This window comes from Canis aureus, chromosome 5 (assembly GCF_053574225.1).
Source record: "Canis aureus isolate CA01 chromosome 5, VMU_Caureus_v.1.0, whole genome shotgun sequence".
Classification (NCBI taxonomy): Eukaryota; Metazoa; Chordata; class Mammalia; order Carnivora; family Canidae; genus Canis; species Canis aureus.
This window is the reverse complement of record NC_135615.1, coordinates 5,587,787-5,609,581: the sequence shown is the minus strand read 5'-3', so window position 1 is coordinate 5,609,581 and position 21,795 is coordinate 5,587,787. Positions and strand designations below refer to the sequence as shown.

Below are 21,795 nucleotides of genomic sequence, written 5' to 3'. Positions count from 1 at the left end.
GATGGATACTCAGGCTGCATCCACCGTCTGGCTATTCTGGAAAATGCTGCTATAAACATTGGGGTGCAGGTGTCGCGGTTTTTCACTGCATCTCTATCTTTGGGGTAAATCCCGAGTGGTGCTATTGCTGGGTCATAGGGTAGCTCTATTTTTAACTCTTTGAGGAACCTCCACACAGTTTTCCATAGTGGCTGCACCAGTTCACATTCCCACCAACAGTACAAGAGGGTTCCCCTTTCTCCACCTCCTCTGCAACATTTGTTGTTTCCTGTCTTGTTAATTTTCCCCATTCTCACTGGTGTGACATGGTATCTCATTGTGGTTTTGATTTGTATTTCCCTGATGGCAAGTGATGTGGAGTGTTTTCTCATGTGCTCGTTGGCCATTTGTATGTCTTTTTTGGTGAAATTTCTGCTCATGTCTTTTGCCCATTTCATGATTGGATTGTTTCTTTGCTGTTGAGTGTACTAAGTTCTTTATAGATCTTGGATACTAGCCCTTTACCTGATAGGTCATTTGCAAATAACTTCTCCCATTCTGTAGGTTATCTTTTAGTTTTGTTGACTGTTTCTTTTGCTGTGCAGAAGATTTTTATCTTGATGAGGTCCCAATGGTTTATTTTTGCTATTGTTTCCCTTTGCCTTCATAGATCTATCTTGCAAGAAGCTGCAGTGGCCGAGTTTACAAAGGCTGTTGCCTGTGTTCTCCTCTAGGATTCTTTTTTTTTTCTTTTTTAATTTTTATTTATTTGTGATACTCACAGAGAGAGAGAGAGAGAATGAGGCAGAGACACAGGCAGAGGGAGAAGCAGGCTCCATGCACCGGGAGCCCGACGTGGGATTCGATCCTGGGTCTCCAGGATCGCGCCCTGGGCCAAAGGCAGGCGCCAAACCACTGCGCCACCCAGGGATCCCTCCTCTAGGATTCTGATGGATTCCTGTCTCACGTTTAGATCTTTCCTCCATTTTGAGTTTATCTTTGCGTGTGGTGCAAGAGAGTGGTCTAGTCTCATTCTTCTGCACGTGGCTGTCCAGTTTTCCCAGCACCATTTATTTTATTTATTTATTTTATTATTATTATTTTTTATTTATTTATGATAGTCACAGAGAGAGAGAGAGGGAGGCAAAGACATAGGCAGAGGGAGAAGCAGGCTCCACGCACCGGGAGCCTGATGTGGGATTCGATCCCGGGTCTCCAGGATCATGCCCTGGGCCAAAGGCAGGCGCCAAACCACTGCGCCACCCAGGAATCCCCCCCAGCACCATTTATTGAAGAGAGCGTCCTTTTTCCAGTGGATAGTCTTTGCTGCTTTGTCAAATATAATTTGACCATGGATTCGAGGGCCCATTTCTGGATTCTCTCTTCTGTTCTATTGATCTATTTGTCTGGTTTTGTGCCAGTACCACACTGTCTTGATGATCAAAGCTTTGTAAGACAACTTGGAATCCGGCATTGTGATGTCCCCAGCTCTGGTTTTCTTTTTCAATATTCCCCTAGCTGTTCGGGGTTTTTTCTGATTCCACACAAATCTTAAGATTATTTATTCCAGCTTTCTGAAGAAAGTGAAGAAAGTCCATGGTATATGGATAGGAAAGCATTGAATGTAAATCGCCCTGGGTTAGCATAGACATTTTGACAATATTAATTCTTCCAATCCATGAGCATGGAATATTTTTCCATCTCTTTGTGTCTTCCTGGATTTCTTTCAGAAGTGTTCTGTAGTTGTTAGGGTATAAATCCTTTATCTCTTTGGTTAGGTTTTCCTTGGTATTGGTGGTGATCTCTCCTTTTTCATTCGTGATTTTATTAATTAGAGTCTTTTCTCCTTTGTTTTTTAAAAGGCTGGCTAATGGTTTACGTATCTTATTCTTCCTTTCAAAGAACCAACCTCTGGTTTTGTTGATCTGTTCCACAGTTCTTCTGGTCTCTATTTCATTGAGTTCTGCTCAAATCTTCACTCTCTCTGTTCTGCTTGGTGTAGGTTTTATTTACTGTTCTTTCTCCAATTCCTTTAGGTGCAAGGTTAGCTTGTGTCTTTGAAGTTTTTTTCCAATCTTTTGAGGGATGCTTGTATTGCAATGCATTTCCCGCTTAGGATTGCTTTGGCTGTATCCCAAGGATTTTGAATGGTTGTATCTTCATTTTCATTAGTTTCCATGAATCTTTTTATTTCTTCTCTAATTTTCTGGTTGACCCATTCATCTTTCAGCAGGATGGTCTTTCTCCTCCCTGTGTTTGCGTTTCTTCCAGATTTCTTCTTGTGATTGAGTTCTAGTTTCAAAGCATTGTGGTCTGAAAATATGCAGGGGACAGTCCCAATGTTTTGGTATCGGGTGGCCTATTCTGAGAAAGTTCCATGAGAAGACTATGTATTCAGTTGCTTTTGGATGTAAAGTTCTGTAAATATCTGTGAAATCCATGTGGTGTAGTGTATCATTTAAAGCTCTTGTTTCTTTGGAGATGTTGTGCTTAGAAGATCTGTCATTTGCAGAACGTGCCGTGTTTAAGTCTCCTACTACTAGTGTATTATTATCTAAGTATGCCCCTACTTTGGTTATTAATTCATTGATAGACTTGGAAGCTCCCACATTAGAAGCATAAATATTCATGATTGTTAGATCTTCTTGTTGGATAGACCCTTCAAGTATGATATAGTGTCCCTCTTCATCTCTTAACTGCAGTCTTTGGGATAAACTTTAATTTATCTGATATAAGGATGGCTACCCCTGCTTTCTTTTGAAGACCATGTGAATGGTAAATGGTTCTCCAACCTTTTATTTTCATGCTGTAGGTGTCCTTATATCTAAAATGAGTCTCTTGTAGACAGCAAATAGATGGGTCTTGATTTTTTTATCCAGTCTGAAACCCTGCGTTTTTTGATGGGATCATTTAGCCCATTCACATTCAGAGTACCTATTGAAAGATGTTAATTTACTGTCATTGTAATGTCTATTCAGTCCCTGCTTTTGTGGATTATTTCTTTGGGCTTCCTCTTTCTTTTACAGGGTCCCCATTAATATTACTTGCAGAGCTGGTTTGGTGGTCACATATTCTTTCAGCTTCTGCCTATCTTAGAAGCTCTTTATCCTATTCTGAACCAAAGGCTCACTGGATAGAGTATTCTTGGCTGCATGTTCTTGTCATGTAGAACCCTGAATATTTCCTGCCAGCTGTTTCTGGCCTGCCAGATCTCTGTGGAGAGGTCTGCTGTTAATCTAATATTTCTCCCCATATAAGTTAGAAATCTCTTGTTTCTTGCTGTTTTAAGGACTTTCTTTTTCTTTGGAATTTGCTTGTTTCACCATTAAATGTCGAGTTCTGCTTTTTTTCCCTTCCCCTTGGTGGGGGACCTCTCTATCTCCTGGACCTGAATGCCTTTTTCCCTCCCCCAAATTAGGGAAGTTCACAGGTATGATTTGTTCAAATATCCTTTCTGGCCCTCTGGCCCTCCTGTGGAACCCCAATTATGCGTATATTTTTTCCTTCTGAGGCTCTCGATTATTTCCCTTAACCTTTCCTCATGGTCTTTTAATTGTTTTTCTGTTTTCTCTTAAGCTTTCCTCTTTGCCATCAACTTGTCTTCTGTGGCACTCACTCTTTCCTCTAACTCATTAACCCTCATTGTTAGGACCTTCAGTTTGGATTGCATCTCATTTAATTAATTTTTAATTTTGGACTAAGTAGATCAAAATTCTGCAGTCATGAAGTTTCTTTAATACTCTCTGCTTTTTTACAGAGCCACCACTAGCTTTATAATTGTGCTTTTGAATTGGCTTTCTGACATCAAATTGTAATTCAAATTCTATAAGTCTGTGGAAGAGAGTACTGTTTCTGATTCTTTTGTGGTGAGAGCTTCCTTCTAGTCATTTTGCTCACTGCAGAGTGGCTGTATGAACGGGCTGAGTCAAGAATATCAACCACAATCTAAGTCAATTTCACCTTAGATGATTGTTTTTAAACATTTCATTTATGTATTCATGAGAGACACCGAGAGAGGGGCAGAGACACAAGCAGAGGGAGAAGCAGGCTCCATGCAGGGAGCCTGATGTGGCACTTGATCCTGGGACTCCAGGATCATGCCTTGAGCTGAAGGCAGGCACTAAACCACTGAGCCACCCAAGGTTTCTTATCCTTCGATGATTCTGACTGTTCCATGACATGAAATTGAAAACGAAGAGAAGAACAAAATAACACAAAATGACCACTAAAGTGAAAAACAAATTTTAAAACAAAGTAGTAGAAAATAAAAGGCCAAGAATGCCAAGGAAGAAAAAAAGAGAAAAAAAAGCAAAGGTAAAGAGGGGAAAAAGAAAAAAAGAAGTAGAAAAATAAAATGTTGGGGGGGACTGGGACATGGTGGTGGTGATGAAGTTGTAGTGGAGGGAGAATGTAGTCTACCTGAGGGGTCCTAGGGGGTGATCCTCTTGGTCCTGGGTGTATTAAGTTCTGTATGTTAGAAGATACTGAGTCCCAAATTTCTATAAACCAGAAATACTTGTAGAGAGACCCAACATTGTTCCCCAAAACATAAATGAGATAAAAAGGGGGGCAGAATGGGAACGAAGAGAGAATATAGTCTCACAGAATGAACCAGCACGGTATACCACTTGGTTCTGGGTGCATGCTCGTCCTGTTTTAGAAGGTATTGTGCCATTGTAGAACAAAATGAGGTAGAGAAAACAAAAAAAGCACACACACACAAAACATATCTCGTCTAGCTCCCAAAATTAAGTTGAGTATGTTGAAGGGAATCTAGAAGTGGAAAATCTATCTAAGACGTGTAATTGTAAAAATATGAGTCAAAAAGGAAGAAACCTGAAAATGAAGAGGTGGCAAAATATTGTAGTTAAGGTGGGAAAAGAGAAAGAAAATTGGAAACTTACAGTCTGATATAAAAATGAGTTGTACTGGAACATGGGTGGGGGGGCGGGGAAGAGGGGTACCCTCTAGTTCTATATACTGTAGATCCCTCGACTTCCCCTGGAGCTTTCCAGCGCTGCTGGGTGGGGAACTTGCTCTTCCCCTGTCCTTCCAGCTGGTCTTCTGGGGGAGGGGCGGGCTGTGCCGATTCTCAGGTGTGTGTACCTTGGGGAGCTGCCCCGCCCCCTGCTGGGTGCAGGGTCACGGGGAGCCGACCTGACCTCCCGTGAGGCCCGTGTCCCCTGGCGGCCACGCCTCTCCCAGGCACCGGGTGACACCAGGAGGGACAACCACACCGGCAGCGGCCAGGTCTCCCTGGCCCTGGAGGGCGCCCCCTGCAGTGACTCCCCCCATCTCCCAGTCCACAGGGGCCTGGATGCTCCCGGGGCAGGAGGGGCAGGAGTGTCCTCGCTGTCCTGGGCCCTCCCCGCCTCGGCCTGTCCCGGGGAGAGCAGGATCCCGGCTGTGTCCCCTGGGGTCCGGGGCCTGCGCTGCTGGAGTCTGGCTCCCGGAGCCCCTCCCGACACACCGGCTTCTCCCCGAGGCCCCGCGCAGCGCGCTCCAGCCCTTTACGGAGCTGGGCCGGTGTGGGGGGCGCTCGACCCTGCGCACTTCCTCTGTCAGTGACCCCGGAGACTGGAGGTCCCCACCCCCCACGTCCTGGCGGAGTTCCCAGCTGAGCGCCTTTCCATCCCGGAGGAATCCGGGGCGGATTTTAAAGCTCCCACTTGTCTGCTTCTCCAGGGCTGCGCTTACCCGCCTGGGAGGCTTTCCCCGCTGCAGGCCTCAGCCCGGCTCCTCCGGTGCCCCTCCCCACTTGATTCTTTTTTATTTTTTTCCGCCTCCCTACCTTGTTAGGAGCGAAAACCCTTCTCTCTGTAGCGTTCTGACTGTTCTCTCTTTAAATCTCAGTTCGGGGGGATCCCTGGGTGGCTCAGCGGTTTGGCGCCTGCCTTTGACCCAGGGCTGACCAGGGCTGAGTCCCGGGATCGAGTCCCACGTGGGGCTCCCAGCATGGAGCCTGCTTCTCCCTCCTCCTGTGTCTCTGCCTCTCTCTCTCTCTTTCTCTCTCTATCATAAATAAATAAATAAATCTTTAAAAAAAAATCTCAGGTCGGGCACTTGCCAGGGGAGGGGGGGGCACTTGACGGGATGAGCACTGGGTGTTATACTATATGTTGGCAAATCGAGCTCCAGTAAAAAAGTAAATAAAAATCAATCATCAATCAATCTCAGGTCGAATTCGTAGGTGTTCAGGATGATTTGAAAGTTATCAAGGTAAGTTGGTGGGGCCAGGTGCTTGAGGATCCCTACTCCTCCCTCACCTTGCCCCCGCCCCACCCAAGATGGGATTCTAAACAATCACCTTTGCAAACGAAATGAGTCAGAAATGTCTCATACTAAAATGAATTCTGAGGTATTTTCTTTAGTTATTTTGAAGTACGTGTGTATGTATTTGTACGTATGTATATTTTATTTTTTGGAATTATTATTTTTCTCCATGCATGTGTATATTTCTAAAAACCAACCCTGTACATTATGGTAAGTACAGAGGATTTTAAAAGAATACATATATATTTGTGGGTGAGTGTGTGTGTATGTATATACATATATACATATGTACATACATACACATACGGGTCTATATAGGGAGGAGTGAAGTTTGTAGTCCATTCATTAATTTAAATGCATTTGTCTGCAGGTGTCAAATAGTGACATTCATAATGCCCTTATCTGAAGTAGAAGTTTTTATTATTTTGGAAAATAGTATGGAATTTATGAGCTTTCCATAAGCACAAAACTCTTGCTACTAACAACATATGTTTTAGTTTTTGGCAATTCCTTCACCACCTCTATATTCATAGAGGGGTTAGTTTCACACTTCCACTGATGAACAGGAGGAAAAGTGTAGCCCGTTTTAAGACCTTACTTCAGATGTTAGTCTCCTACTTTTGAGATGAGTAACAATTTGCTCCAAGTAGTATCTGATTTCATTACAAGGAGCTTTTTTTTTTTAATTTTTTTATTTATTTATGATAGTCACAGAGAGAGAGAGGCAGAGACATAGGCAGAGGGAGAAGCAGGCTCCATGCACCAGGAGCCCGATGTGGGCTTCGATCCCGGGTCTCGAGGATCGCGCCCTGGGCCAAAGGCAGGCGCCAAACCGCTGCACCACCCAGGGATCCCTACAAGGAGCTTTTGAAATAATCATATGCTGTAATATATACTTACTGATAATTTATTGATAAGTCTTTTGTTCCTAGTAAAATAGCTCAGTGTATTTTCCCCTCTTCTGCATTTATTGCCATTTTAAACATCTGAAGAGGAAATAAAATTAGTTGCAGCCACAAATAATCTCATGATTTTTCTAGGAGCTACATAAATTTTACCTTAGTTAGTATTGGTATTTTGAAATATAAGGCTTTTTTTTCTTTTTAAAAGACTTTATGGATTCATTTGACAGAGCACAAGCAGGGGGAGTGGAGGCAGAGGGAGAGAGAAAAGCAGGCTTTCTGTGGAGCAGGGAGCCTGACACGGGACTTGCTCTCAGGATCCGGGGACCATGACCTCAGCTGAAGGCAGAGGCTTAACTGACTGAGCCACCCAGCCACTCCTGAAATACAAGGCTTCTTTTGTATTTAAGATTCACACTAGAGAAGTAGCTGCAGTTTGGTGCCAGAATAGTGGTAGTGGGTACAAAGACCTGGGGAATGTCCTGCAGCTCACTTAGTATTTTTAACCTCTCCATTTTTGAATTGTGATAACTAAAAGAGATAATTAATGTGTGCAGACATGTTTGTAGTACAATGCCTAGATTTATTAGTTATCAGTAGATAAAATTCTTATAACTGAGTATAGAAATGTTAGAAAAGTCGAATACGTATGGAATATTCTCAGGACAAAGTGAGGTTAGGAAATTGAATCTGTCCAAATATATGCAGAGCTAAGGGTTTTCCTGTGGACTGTGTTAGACATGAGACTATAAACTCAATTTTAGTGTAGTCAGATGTATTAGTTTTTTTCTTTCAAGCCTTCTGAGTTTGTTGTAAACCAGAGAAAGACCTTTCCAATTCTGAGATTCTTAGGATTTTGTCATGATTTCTTTTTCCTTTCATGCATTCATTGCTTTCAATTAAACTTTTGAACTTTGGGGAATTTATGCTTGTATAAAAGTTTGAGCTTGGATCCAACTTTGTGTTTTTCCAGTTGGATATCCACTTAACTGCAACCCATTCCTTGTATAAACATAGGATATTCTTTGATTTCAGAGAAAATCATGATAATGTCATTTTATTGAGTTCCAGCTAAAAGACTCTTGTTTTACTTAGGTTTCTCCTCCTCATGAAAAAGAAAAAGGTCTGTTACATGAAAACCGCATGTTGCAAGATGAACTTGCCATGCTAAGACTGGAAATAGACACAATAAGGAATCAGAAGCAGGAAAAGAGGTATTGTGAAGACACTGAAACTGAAAAAGAAAAGAATGACAGTCTTCAAAACGCCATAAAACTGAATGAGGTAACATTAACAAATACAGTATTCCAATCTAGTGGGCAGCTGAATGTTGTGACAACTGAGAATACCATGCTGAACTCTAAATTGCAGGATGAAAAGCTAAACAGAGAAAGACTGGAAGCAAAACTTCAATCATACCGAGCTAGAGTCGCTACAGCTATACAGGATCGTGATCAAAGTCAGGCATCAAAAAGAGACCTAGAACTTGCTTTCCAGAGAGCAAAAGATGAGTGGTGTCATTTACAGGACAAAATGAACTTTGAGATGTCTAACCTAAAAGATAACAATGAGGTGCTTTCTCAGCAACTTTCTGAAGTCGAAAGTAAACTTAATGCCCTAGAAATTGAGCTGCAGTATACAAGAGATGCTCTCAGAGAAAAGACGTTGGCTTTAGAACATTTACAAAGAAACCCAAAACAAACACAGGGTCAGAAGAAGGAAATTGAGCAGAAATCTCAAAACGAACAAGGTAAAGTGAATGAATACATGGGAAAGCATGAATCCTTAGAAGAGAAATTATCTCAACTACAAAGTGAAAATATGTTGCTCCGAGAGCAACTAGATGATGCCTACAGCAGAGTGGAATGTAAAGAAAAGACTATAATTTATCTCAAAGACCAGGTTCAGGTTATTGTAAGAATGGTTCGAGTTGCAGGTGAAAAACGAGCTCTTCAACTGCGAGAAAGAAATAAGGAGTTAATCAATAAATGTAAACAGATAATGGAAAGAGCATTTAGATATGAAGATGAGAAAGAAGAAAGAGAAGTAAGTATTCAGAAAGACAAATATTTTTCAAGCTTCCTATTAGAAAGTTCAAAGTAATGTTTGGTTATGGCTTATTAGTACTATTTTTTTTTTTTTGGAGAGAAATAGTGCACCTGCACCTAAATGGGAGTGGGGCAGATGGAGAGGGAGAGAGAATCCAAAGTGGGCTCTATGCCCAGTGCAGAGCTCCACTTCATGACCCCGAGATCACGACCTGAATGATTATGGGTCAGTTTTGAATCTTCATAACTTGTATCCAGCAAATAAAAATTAGACCTGAAAGGTGCTTTAATTTGAATAAAAATGCACGTCATCTATGAGAAACTTCAAGAGGTTAAGTTATACATTGTTAAAGAAAGGAGTCTGATATTAATAATTTATTGTTAGTACTACTAAAATAGTTTTAATTCTTGTCACCACGTTTTAATACCATGATGAACAGATAAGTGGAAATGCTCATACCTGAGTGTTTTGACCTTGAGGTTCAAATAAGTGGATTACCTTGACAACTAACTCCAGATTTGTCACATGAACTGAAGTGTAGGTGCTGTATCTCAGTACTTTTTTTTGATAGCTTTTTAAGCATTTTCAGTTAGCATACTTTTATTTTTATTTATGTAAATTTAAATGTTTAGTCTCAAATCATTTATTCTTGTGACCTTTTCACTCTTTGAAGGCATCTACTTTTCACTAAATCATAATTTGGGATAACTGGTGACTTAGCAAAGCTGTATTTGATTTCATCTTCCCACCACGGTTTATAATTTAAGCATTTTTCAAATAATTTGCTCATTTCAAAACTCCATTGGTAACTACCATTTGGGCTTAAAATTTTCCAATAGAATTGTATCTTTGTGATTTATTAATTTGGCACTGGATCTCCATTTTCAGGCTACTGAGGGAGGGATGGCAGGATTCTTGTATAGCAGGAATGGAGTGAGCATGAACAGGGGAGGGATCTCTAGGAGCTGAGGCCAGGAGGGAGGCAGAAGCCAGGTTATGTAGGGGGCTTGAGGGCCATTAGTATGACTTCACATTTGTTCTGAGATAGTAACCTATTGGAAGGATTTGAGCAGAGGATTGAGTATGTGAAGAACTTAGAAGTTAATTTTAGCCTCTAATAAAAAAGAGAGAAAATATTTGATTAATGTAGAATTTACCACTGCTAGTCTCACCTATACAATACCCATTTCTTTTTGAGACTTCAGCAGGCTGGGAAGCTTTGCAAATTCATCAACAAGGAATGGAGAGTGGGGCTGAAATAATTATCTGTGTAACATAATACTGACTAGGCAGGAGGGATAACACTTTTTGTGTCTTTAACTGAATTCACTTAGCAGTGTGTACATTCTAGGAATAAAAGGTGAGTTGATGTATGTGGTGATAAAGTACATACGTTAGAATTATATTATTAACATAATAATATGATTTCTAAAATCAGTAACAGAAGGTCTTATTAGGTAGTTATGAGAGAACTTCAACAAGAACTGGCTGATGCCCTAAAAAAGCAATGTATGTCACAGGCTTCACCGGAGTTATCACATTATCGTATTAATTTAGAAGATGAGGTACAGGATTTAAAAACATTGGATCAAATCGAAAGTCACATATGTATTACATATAACATGTCAACAGTTCCTCTGTAGCTGGTTAAATAATATAAATGTTTTAGGATGCTAATTTCCATGGACCACTTTCTTTTGTATTTTCATTTCAATTTAGCATAATTTTAGTGTCTTCACCATGCACTTATTTATTAAATTCTGACTTTTCATTCTGCTCTCTCTGTGTTCTATGTTTTTCCTTATAGCATTTACCCATTCACAGAAATTGAGGGACTTTTTTCTCCTGCTATACGATTTTTTTTAACGATTTATTTATTTATTTATTTGAGAGAGAGAGAAAGAATGCATGTCCATGCACACTCATGAGTAGGGGGAGGGGCACAGGGAGAGAGAAAGAATCTCCAGGAGATTCCCTGCTGAGTACAGAGCCCCATGCCAGCTTAAACCCACCACCAATGAGATCATGACCTGAGCTGAAATCATGAGTTGGACGCCTAAACCAACTGAGCCACCCAGGTGCCCTAAAAACAATGTTTTCTACTGAGATCTCTATTACCATGATGAGGCGAGCTAGATAAAATCAGAAGATAAGGTTTAACGGAATGTTTCAGAAAATCGTCTTACTTCTCATCTTCACTTTTATTGATGGATATAGACTCTGTACTGATTTCAGGAAAACTTGTAAAGAAAGGTTACGACTAGTGGAACTGAGGCATTTCCTTCATTTTCTTTTCCTTTTATATATTTATTTTTAATATATTTATTTATAAATATTATAAAATATTTATATTTTTAATATTTATATATTAAAATGCATGGAAATATTCAGATGATGTATATAAAGCCAAAAGAGAGAATTAAGAAAATTATCTAGGTCCTGCCATTGACTCTTTTTAAAAGCTTTATTGAGCTATAAATACACCTACCATACAGTTGACCCATTTAACATGTGTTGTTGTCGCTGAGTATATTTATAGGGTTTTGCAACTATCACTGCCATCAGAACATTTTCGTCACCCTGAAAAAAAACCCTTAGCTGTTGCCCTTGACCTCGGGCAACCAGAAGTCTACTTCTTGTCTCCATAGAGTTGCCTATTGTGAATGTTTCCTATAAAGGGAGTCACACCATGTGTGGTCCTTTGCGACTCGCTTCTTTCACTTCCTGTTTTCAGGGTTCGCCTGTGTTCTAGCATCTGTCAGTGCTTCATTTCTTTTTCTGGTCAGACAGTCCTCCATTGTGGGCTAACGCCCTTGTTCATTCATCATTTAATGCACCTTTGGGTTATTTCCACTTTGTGGCCATTAATAATGCTGCTGTGAACATTGGTTTAGTTGTGTGGACATCTGTATTTCTCTGCCATCAGATTTTATCCTTTAAGTTAATTGGGGTGATTTTACCATCTCTCACCCTTTTTTATTTACTCATTCTACCCTTTCTGTCTTTTTAGTTTCCCTTCCTCTTGCCTAATCCTACACTATTGAGTCCTGGCTCATTGTCTCTCATTCTCCATGAGGCTTTCTCTGATTATTGTAACTCCCCCTGAACTTACTTTCTTCACCCGTATTATCTAGTCTGTGCAGACCAGTTTAGTCCTTTATTTTACATGTATTATCTAGTCTGTGCAGACCAGTTTAGTCCTTTATTTTACATTGTTTTTATTTTTTTTCATGAGCGATAATTCTGTCTTCTTATGTACAAATGTATCTAAGAGGGAAAATATTTTATGTGTATGGTACCTGTCCTTGCCTAAATTTGAGAATATCTTAACAGTTTTTAGGATAAAATTAAGTACTTTATACCATAGCAGTAATTTCTGATTGAAACACATTGACATAACAAAGCTGTATTCTAAATGTATTTTAAGCAGTTAAGTGTAAAACTGAAAGCATTTAATCCGATCGGACAAAGTATTCAATCAGATGCTGTTTTTTTCTGATTATGGCAAAACAGTCTAAATATGCCTGCCTTCATTATGCAACCAGAACTGAGATTTACAGAGTTCCAGCACTTTACCAACTATAAAGCTCTGAGGACAGGTTTTTTTTTAAGTTTATTTATTTTATATAATCATTACATCTATTGTGGGGCTTGAACAGGAACTGAAGGTTAACCGTTGGATGTTCTTTTAACTGAGCCAGCGGGTGCCCCTGAGGGCAGCTTTTCTGATATGCCACACCACGGAGCCTTAATCTCTACTCATCAGAGTACTTGCTAAAGCCCTCTAACATAAACAGTTGCTAAGATGAACAATATGAACATAAAATGATTTGGGAACATTGGTTTAGCAAGAGTCCATTATTTCCACGTCAGTGGCTTTACCTTGCCTCTGATGGTCATGTAAGTTATGTATCACTCAGTGTAGGAGTTACTGTTTGCACTGTAGTCCATGAGCATTGTTCACTGAGTAGTATAGAGAGGAGGTAAATTAAAATTATTATAAGTGGAGGAAAGTACCATTGGCTAGTGGAACTTTTGAAAGTTTTTTCTTGAAGATTTAAAAAAAATTAACTTTTGTTTATTTACTCATAAGAGACAGAAAGAGAGGCAGAGACACGGGCAGAGAGAGAAGCAGGCTCCATGCAGGAAGCCTGATGTGGGACTTGATCCCAGGACTCCAGGATCAAGCCTGAGCCAAGTCCCAGTTCAAGTGATACATAACCGCTGAGACACCCAGGCGTCCCTTTTTTTAATATTTTACTTGAGAGAGAGAGAGAGAGAGGGAGAGGGAGAGAGAGAGAGAGAGAACATGAGTGCACAAGCAGGGGGAGGGGCAGAGAGAAAGGAAGAAGCAGACTCCCTGCTGAGCAGGAACCCTGATGTTGGGGTCTCAATCCCAGGACCCCAAAATCATGATCTGAGCCCACAGCAGATGCCTAACTGACTGAGCCACTGAGGCACCTGTAGTGAAAGTGTTTTGAAGTCCTGAGGCTATATCCTGGGCCTTATGCTCCCCATTTGCTACCGCTTTCAGTGGTATGAAGAATGATTTCAATATAACTTGTGTAAGAGACCACTTTCATTGGCCTGCCGTCTGCCTAAAATATCAAATATCATTAGAACGTAAAACACAACAACAATAATAATGCTAATTGCAGACACTTAGAATTTGGTATGTGCCACATACTCTTCTAAGTAGTTTATGTATATTCCCTAATTTAAACTTCCGACTATCACAGTGAGGTAGATACTATTATTAACTTCATTTTACACATGAAGAAACTGAGACACAGAATTTGAAGTAATTTTTCAAGGTCAAACAGCAAATGCCCAGGGGAGCTGGGAATTCAAATCCAGGCATTCTGGTTCCTACAGAGATCCTGCCTCAGAAGCTGTTACTTGAAATATCTGAGTGTCCCTGAAAGCAGCATGTTAACTTGTATAATCACTGGAATGCCCATGGTGATTTGTAAATGTGAATATTTAAAATTATAATTGATGTGGTGCTTGGAATAGAAAACTAGAAAAGTTTACCATAAGGTAATTTCCTGTCTTTCTGCCTTTGAACAATACGTAAATTTGTATGTGTACCTGATAAAATATAATTTAAAAACGTTAGAATGTTGTTTTTTAATACTAGAAGAGTGCTCAGAAAGCTTTTCTGTCAGGGGATTGTAAATATTTTGGGCTTTGCAAGTCATAGGTCTCTATTGTAGCAGTATAATTCTGGGGAAGCCTTAAATCAGTATGTAGAGGAAAATGTGGCTGTGTCCAGTGACATTGTATTTACAAAAACAGATGATGGTGGTTTTATACTAGATTGTCAGTAGTTAAAAGTATTTCTTTTCTTTTTTAGCGACAAGAAGCAAAGGAGTTACAAACAAAGGTTGTAAGGTGCATTCAGAAGTTCAGAGATGACATAAAAAAGTATGCAATTTATTTTAAGATTTTATTTATTCATGAGAGACACAGAGAGAGACAGAGACATAGGTAGAGGGAGAAGCAGCCTCCCTACAGGAAGCCTGATGCAGAACTCAATTCTGGGACTCCAGAATCGTGCCCTGATCCAAAGGGAGGCTCTCAACCACTGAGCCACCCAGGCGTCCCGCAACAGGACAAGTGAAAGCAGCACAGAAAATAACTTGAGTATTTATAAAGCAGATAAGTAGTATAGTATGAGAAATATATCCATTATGATAAATACATCGTTGTTTAGCTGGGTAAAAATATCAGCTTTGTGGGATTTTGAAATGCATAATTTTTGCTTACGATCCTTTTTTTTTTCTTTTTTGCTTACGATCTTTAAATTTTGTACATTAACCCCAAAACACAACCAGAAAAATGGCACAATTGCCAAATCTACTTTTTAAATTTCTAAGAATTTATGTAAGACCTTTAGATGTTTGTTTAGAAATTATGTGGTATGTTTAAAATTTGTGTCTGAGAATAAATATTTTAAAATATGCATTTTAGGCTTGAAGTTGAAAATGCCGAGTTAAAAGTTACAGTCAAGGAGCAAGCAGGCCAAATTGAACAGCTTCAGAAAGACCTGTTAAGTTCAAGTTCGGTAAGTCAGTCTCTTAATTTCTGTCCTAAGGAGAAGGAATTTTTATATCTCTAGTAGTAGTGTATAAGAACATTTTGGATAATATGAAAATTCTCACTCATAAAAATATTTATTATATTCATATGGTTGCTATTTAACTACTCTTGGTATAATTCCTCTTTATAGATAAAGTTGACTGAATGCATAAATTAATCATTTTTGTAGTAAGATTTTAATAAAAAGGATTGTGATAGCCTAAGCAAAACAGTATTTTATATATATATATATCACATTTTGTTTATCTGTCAGTGATCATTTGGGTTTTTCTACCTCTTAGCTATTGTTGGTAATGCTGCTATGAATATTGGTATACTAATGTCTGAGTCCCTGCTAATATTTTTCAATATGTTTAAAATTCCCCAAACTTTGAGTAATAATTTGATCTTGAATGCTGACTTTCTCTTGTAATCTCAACCCTTCACTGAGATTTTGAGAATGAATTACTTTACTAATAATTTGTGGTGATTTGTAATTACAAATTGGTAGTGTGTTGCCTTCATTAAGAATGACTACGAGGGGGATCCCTGGGTGGCTCAGTGGTTTGGTGCCTGCCCTGGGCCCAGGGCATGATCCTGTAGTCCCCGGATTGAGTCCCACATGGGGCTCCCTGCATGGAGCCTGCTCCTCCTCTGCATGTGTCTCTGCCTCTGTGTGTGTGTGTGTGTGAGTGTGTTTGTGTGTGTCTCATAAATAAATAAATAGAATCTTAGAAAAAAGCAGAATGACTACTAGGTAATTATGCAAACATTTTTCTCAAAGGGATGTAGTTTTCTCCTTGTTGGATTTTGTAAAGGAAAAGAGATGCCAGTGAAAAAGTAGAAATGACTGCTCAGTCAGGGCCTTAGAGAGTAACCTAGTGCTCCTAGCATTCATTGCAAGTTCAGAAACGAATGTTTTTCTATTACCTTGAGTTAATCATACTTTCAGAGATTTAACAGTCCAATCTCAGAAAAGATTAATGTGCAATCCAGGACTCCAGTTTATTGATAGGTAGTGAAAACTATATAACCATTTATAAGCAGTACAGGATTATCGTGCCATTCATACCGTCCTTTGTAGGAGTGGCTACCAATGATTTAAGATGAGAAGATTGCTTTGGGACTTCTAAGTTGGAACTATGAGGTAGATGGACCTACAACTAGTTTCTGTCAGTGACATAAGTTAGGTACATGCAAATTTCATTAAACAATCATACCTATCAGGGGAACTAGCACATTCTGTTGACTGGTCCTTTCTGTGGCCAAAGAAACATCGAAAAAAACTTTTTTTCCTGACTTCATATAAAACTGCTCAAGTTGCTTTACTGTACTTTTCATGCAGTTAACTTGACAAGGAGTCTTCTCTCTGACTGAGAGTGCCATGAGTTGTCCCCCTACAATATCACACAGGAATCTATTAGGAAGCCACCACATATTACAGAGTTTGTAAGAATATCCATAGATAATTCTGCATATTCCTATAGAAATGAATTAGGGTTATGGTATAAAATGATTAGCCACTTTAAGCTTACCCTATAAAATAAAAACTTAAATAGCTTTCCAGCAACTTAGTTCATAGCCCTAATTTCTCTAGAAGGTTCTCACCTCATGAATCCCCAGGACAGAGACTACATCTGTGTTAAGATATTTCATGGACACCATTTTGAGGTGAAGAAATATGGATTGGGAAGAAGAGTTAGCTCTAGCTGACTTAAGCCTCTGAAGAAAATAGTCAAGTATGTGTCTGAAAAGAACTTAGAAGAAGACTTCCGTAAGTTCACGTCTCTATGGAATAGGAAAGTATTCAAAAGGAAACAAAGGCAAACCGTTCATAATCCAACCCTTGGGAAGAACTTTTGCATTATTTTTTTTTGAACTTTTGCATTATAAAAGAAAAGCAAGACAAAGTACAATGGTCAGCATCCTGAGGGTAAAGGTGCCCCCCCCCCCAGATTAAAAAATAATACACTGGGATCCCTGGGTGGCACAGCGGTTTGGCACCTGCCTTTGGCCCAGGGCGCGATCCTGGAGACCTGGGATCGAATCCCACGTCGGGCTCCCGGTGCATGGAGCCTGCTTCTCCCTCTGCCTGTGTCTCTGCCTCTGTGTGTGTGTGTGTGTGTGTGTGTGTGTGTGTGTGTGTGTGACTATCATAAATAAATTTTAAAAAATTAAAAAAAAATACACTCGGGATGCCTGGGTGTCTCTCTCATTAAGCGTCTGCCTTCAGCTCAGGGCATGATCCTGGAGTCCTGGGATGGAGTCCTCCATGGGGCTCCCTGCATGGAGCCTGCTTCTCTCTCTACCTGTCTCTTTGCCTCTCTCTCTCTCTCTCTCTCTCTGCCTCTCTCTCCCTGCCCCCCCGCCCTCTCCTTCCGTACCTCTCATGAATAAATAAATGAATAAATAAAATCTTTAAAAAATAACTCAAAGTAATCCCAAAAAGAGTCAAGATAAAATGTACAAGATTAACTGTGTGAGGTGCCTGTGTGGCTCAGTGGGTTAAACATCTACCTTAGGCTCAGGTCATCACCTCAAGGTCCCAGAATCGAGTCCTGTATACATCAGGCTCCCTCTGCAGCAGGGAGTCTGCTTCTCACTCTGTATCTGCTCCTCTCCCCATTCATGCTCTCTCTCTCTCAAATACATAAATTAAAAAAATATATAAAAATAACAGATTAGTTAACTAGAAAGGTAATGCACATCAGGTAACAGGTATTGAATGTGTGGTTGAAAATATTGTCTATGAGGAACTAGAAGGAAGATGGAAGCATACACATGACCTCAGTAAATGGGTCAAGGCTGAAAGTATAGAATAGAGCATCTGGTTTTGAAGCCTTGGGATTTGGAGAACTCTGAGAGGATGTGAAAAAGAGGAATAGCAAGGGTCCAAGGACTGAATGTCAGCGTTTGCTGTCATTTAGAAATGAAATGGGATTAGAAGAGCAGAGGGAAGATGTGGCATTGTTTTCAGCTGCTGCTGAGAAGTAAAGCAGGATCAGGACTTGTAAAAACAGATCCTTGATGATTGTCAAAACTTTTTAGTGGAATTCCAGGATTGAAAGTCAGATTTTAGTGTAAAAGACGCGATGAAAAGATGAATCTGTGGCTGAGATGACACATTAAAGAATGTTCGAGTCCAGTGAAAGGGGAAAAGCAAGATGATCGAAAATGCTGCAAGAGTAAGGAAACGTTTTTATAGAATATTGGGAAGCCTTGAATTTTATTTAGAGAGAAAAGTGGTCAATAGAAAAGAAGACATTGAAATCTTGCAGAGAAATGTTTGAAATGCTTGCAGAGAAGGAGAGTATCTCATCCTAAAGTCAGATGATCATCAAAATTATAATGGGGACAGTATGGGAATTTTTCAGAGACTGTATCTTAAGCTGTGATCTCACAAAACCCAGAGTATCTTAAGACATTGGTGAAACTGCTTCTAGGACATCTCTAGAAACTCAGATGTAAGTATAGCCACCTTAAAGATTTTTTCATTAATGTGGATTAAAAACCTCTGTATTTCCCAAGTAAATTTTGGCAATTTAAATTCTAGAAACAAAAATGATGAAAATATAAACTCAGTTGAAGCTGTTTTAACAAACATCCTTATTTTTGAGATTTCTTTTCATTGACATTTGGTTCATAACCTACATTTTATATGTATTTTATAAACCTGTCTAAACACATATTACTCATGGATTCATGAGAAATAGCATTTTATAAAAGAAGAAGGAGTCTCTTGATTTTTGAAACTAATGTTCTTAAAAAATTGTTTCCAAAGTGTGGTGATGAAAAGGAAAACCTAAAGAAATGTATGGAGTTAAAACAGCCTTTGCAGTTCAGGTTGGATCAAGAAGTGAAGAAAAATGAGGAATTGGAAAAAGAGAATACTGGGTAAGACTAATATTTCACATCACTTTAACCATTAATTAACTAATTTATCTGTAATTGTAGTTTATAAAAACCTAAATAGAAATTCTTGCCAAAATACTACATTTACTCTTCCGTGATTCCTTAAATAATAACAACAATGCCTTTGACATATATTGTCAACTGCGCTTTTCATTGTCCACCGTGAATTTTTTCTGCAAGATATCTTTGTTCTTAGGTAATCTTTCCTTTTAATAGTGTTCTTTTCTTAGAGCAGATATCCTAATCTCTAAAAACTTAACTGTGTCATATAACAACATCAAAAGTTATCTTGGATTTGCTTGTATTTCTTTTTATTTTATATTATTTATTTGAATTCAAATTAATTAACTTATAGTGTAATATTAGTTTCAGAGGTAGAGTTCAGTGATTCATCAGTCTTATGTAACACCCAGTGCTCATGCCATCACGTGCCCTCCTTAATCCCCATCAGGCAGTTACCCCATCGCCCCCAATCCCTTCCCCTCCAGCAACCCACAGTTTGTTTTCTAGTATTGAGTGACTTATGGTTTGTGTCTCTTTCTGATTTCATCTTGTTTTACTTTTCCTTCCCTTCCCCTATGCCCAGAGCCAAAGGCCTACTCTCAGCCACTGAGCCACCCAGGGGTCCCAAGATTTCATTATTTATTGGCTGAGTAATATTCTGTTCTCTCTCTCCCTCCCTCTCTCTCTCTCTCTCTGTCCAATAAATAAATAAATATGATTATTTATTTATATCACACCTTCTTTATACATACCTCTTTCAAAGAACATTGGATCTCCTAGTTTGGCTATTGTGGATATTTACTGGTATAAACATATGGGTGCAGGTGCCCCTTTGGATCCTGACCAAAGTGATCTTTGGGATTCATACCTTCTAGTGCAATTGCTGGGTTTTACATAGGTAGCTCCTTTTTCAACTCTTTGAGGAACCTCTGGTACTGATTTCCAGAGTGGCTGCACCAGGTTGCATTCCCACCAACATCGTAAGAGGATCCCCCTTTCTCTGCATTCCTGCCAACATCTGTCATTTCCAGACTTGCTAATTTTGGACATTATGAAAGGTGTGAGGGGGAAACTCACCGTGGTTTTGATTTGTATTTCTCTGGTGCCAACTGATGTTGAGCATGTTTTCATGTGTCTGTTGGCCATATGTATGTCTTCTTTGGAGACATGTCCTTTCATTTCTTCCCATTTCTTCATTGGGTTATCTTTCTTTGGGTGTTGACTTTGATTAGCTCTTTATAGACTTTGCATACCAGCCTTTTATCTGATAAGGCATTTGCAAACACCTTCTGCCATTCTGTCAGTTGTCTTTTGGTTTTGTCAACTGTTTCCTTGCTGCGTAAAAGCTTTTTATCTTGATGAAGTCTCAGTAGGTCATTTTGGCGTCTGGTGACATGTCTAGCAAGAAGTTGCTGCAGCCAAGGTCACAGAGGTTGCTGGCTGTGTTCTCCTCTAGGATTTTAATGGATTCCTATCTTACATTTGGGTGTTTCATCCATTTTGACTCTATTTTTGTGTATGGTGTAAGAAAATGGTCTAGTTTTATTCTTCTACATGTGGTGGTCTGATTTTCCCACACCATTTGTTGAAGAGACTGCTTTGTCTCCATTGGATTTTCTTTCCAGTATTGTTGAAGAGGAGTGGACCATAGAGTTGAGGGTCCACTTCTGGATTTACTCTTCTGGGCCATTGATTGACATGTCCGCTTTTGTGCCAGGACCATACTGTCCTGTTGATCACAGCTTTGCAATGGAGCTTAAAGGCTGGCTTCTAATGCCACCAGCTTTGGCTACGTTTTTCAACATACCTTTGGCTATTCGGGGTCTTCTAAGGTTCCAAAGAAATTTTAGTATTATTTACTCCAGCTGTATGCAAAGAAGTTGGGGGCAGCCCAGGTGGCTCAGTGGTATAGCTCTGCCTTCAATCCAGGGTGTGATCCTGGAGACCCAGGATCGAGTGCCACGTTGGGCTCCCTGCATGGAGCCTGCTTCTCCCTCTACCTGTGTCTCTGCCTCTCTCTCTCTCTCTCTCTCTCTCTCTCTCTCTGTGTGTGTCTAATGAATAAATAAATAAAAAATCTTAAAAAAAAAGTTGGTAGTATTTTGATAGAGATTGCATTGAATGTAGAGATTGCTCGAGCTTGCATAGACATTTTAACAATATTTGTTCTTCCAATCCATGAACATGGAATGATTTCAGTTCTTTATGATTTCTCAATTTCTTTCCAGAATGTCCTGTCTTCTTCAGAGTACAGATCCTTGTCTCTTTGGGTGGGTTTATTCCAAGGTATCTTATGGTGTTTAGTGCAATGGTAAATGGAATTGACTCCTCAGTTTCTCTTTCTTCCATCTCATTGTTAGTGTATAGAAATGCAACTGATTTCTGTGCATGGATTTCCTATCCTGCTGCTTTGCTGAATTCAGGAAAGGGTCCTAACAATGTTGGCGTAGAGTCTTTTGGGTTTTCCACATAGGATATCATGTCCTCTGAGAAAAGTGAGAGTTTGAGTTCTTTTCTGATTCAGACGCCTTTTTATTTCTTTTTGTTGTCTAAATGCTGAGGCTATGTCGAACAACACTGGTTGTCCAGAGAGTGG

General features: G+C 39.6%; 1 protein-coding gene across 10 annotated transcripts in view; it reads left to right on the top strand.

The window, feature by feature from the left end:
• The window catches only part of LOC144313630 (ankyrin repeat domain-containing protein 26-like), a 110,112-nt gene that overhangs the window by 27,840 nt on the left and 60,477 nt on the right, over positions 1–21,795 (top strand). For 5 of the 10 annotated variants that reach the window (XM_077896674.1, XM_077896667.1, XM_077896669.1 and 2 more), the window contains exons 9-12: positions 8,250–9,200; positions 14,560–14,630; positions 15,177–15,270; positions 19,066–19,178. In XM_077896674.1, the coding sequence (XP_077752800.1) occupies positions 8,250–9,200; positions 14,560–14,630; positions 15,177–15,270; positions 19,066–19,178 (1,229 nt within the window). The remainder of the gene's footprint in view (positions 1–8,249; positions 9,201–14,559; positions 14,631–15,176; positions 15,271–19,065; positions 19,179–21,795) is intronic. The other 5 variants (XM_077896675.1, XM_077896672.1, XM_077896676.1 and 2 more) reach the window with 3 other exon arrangements.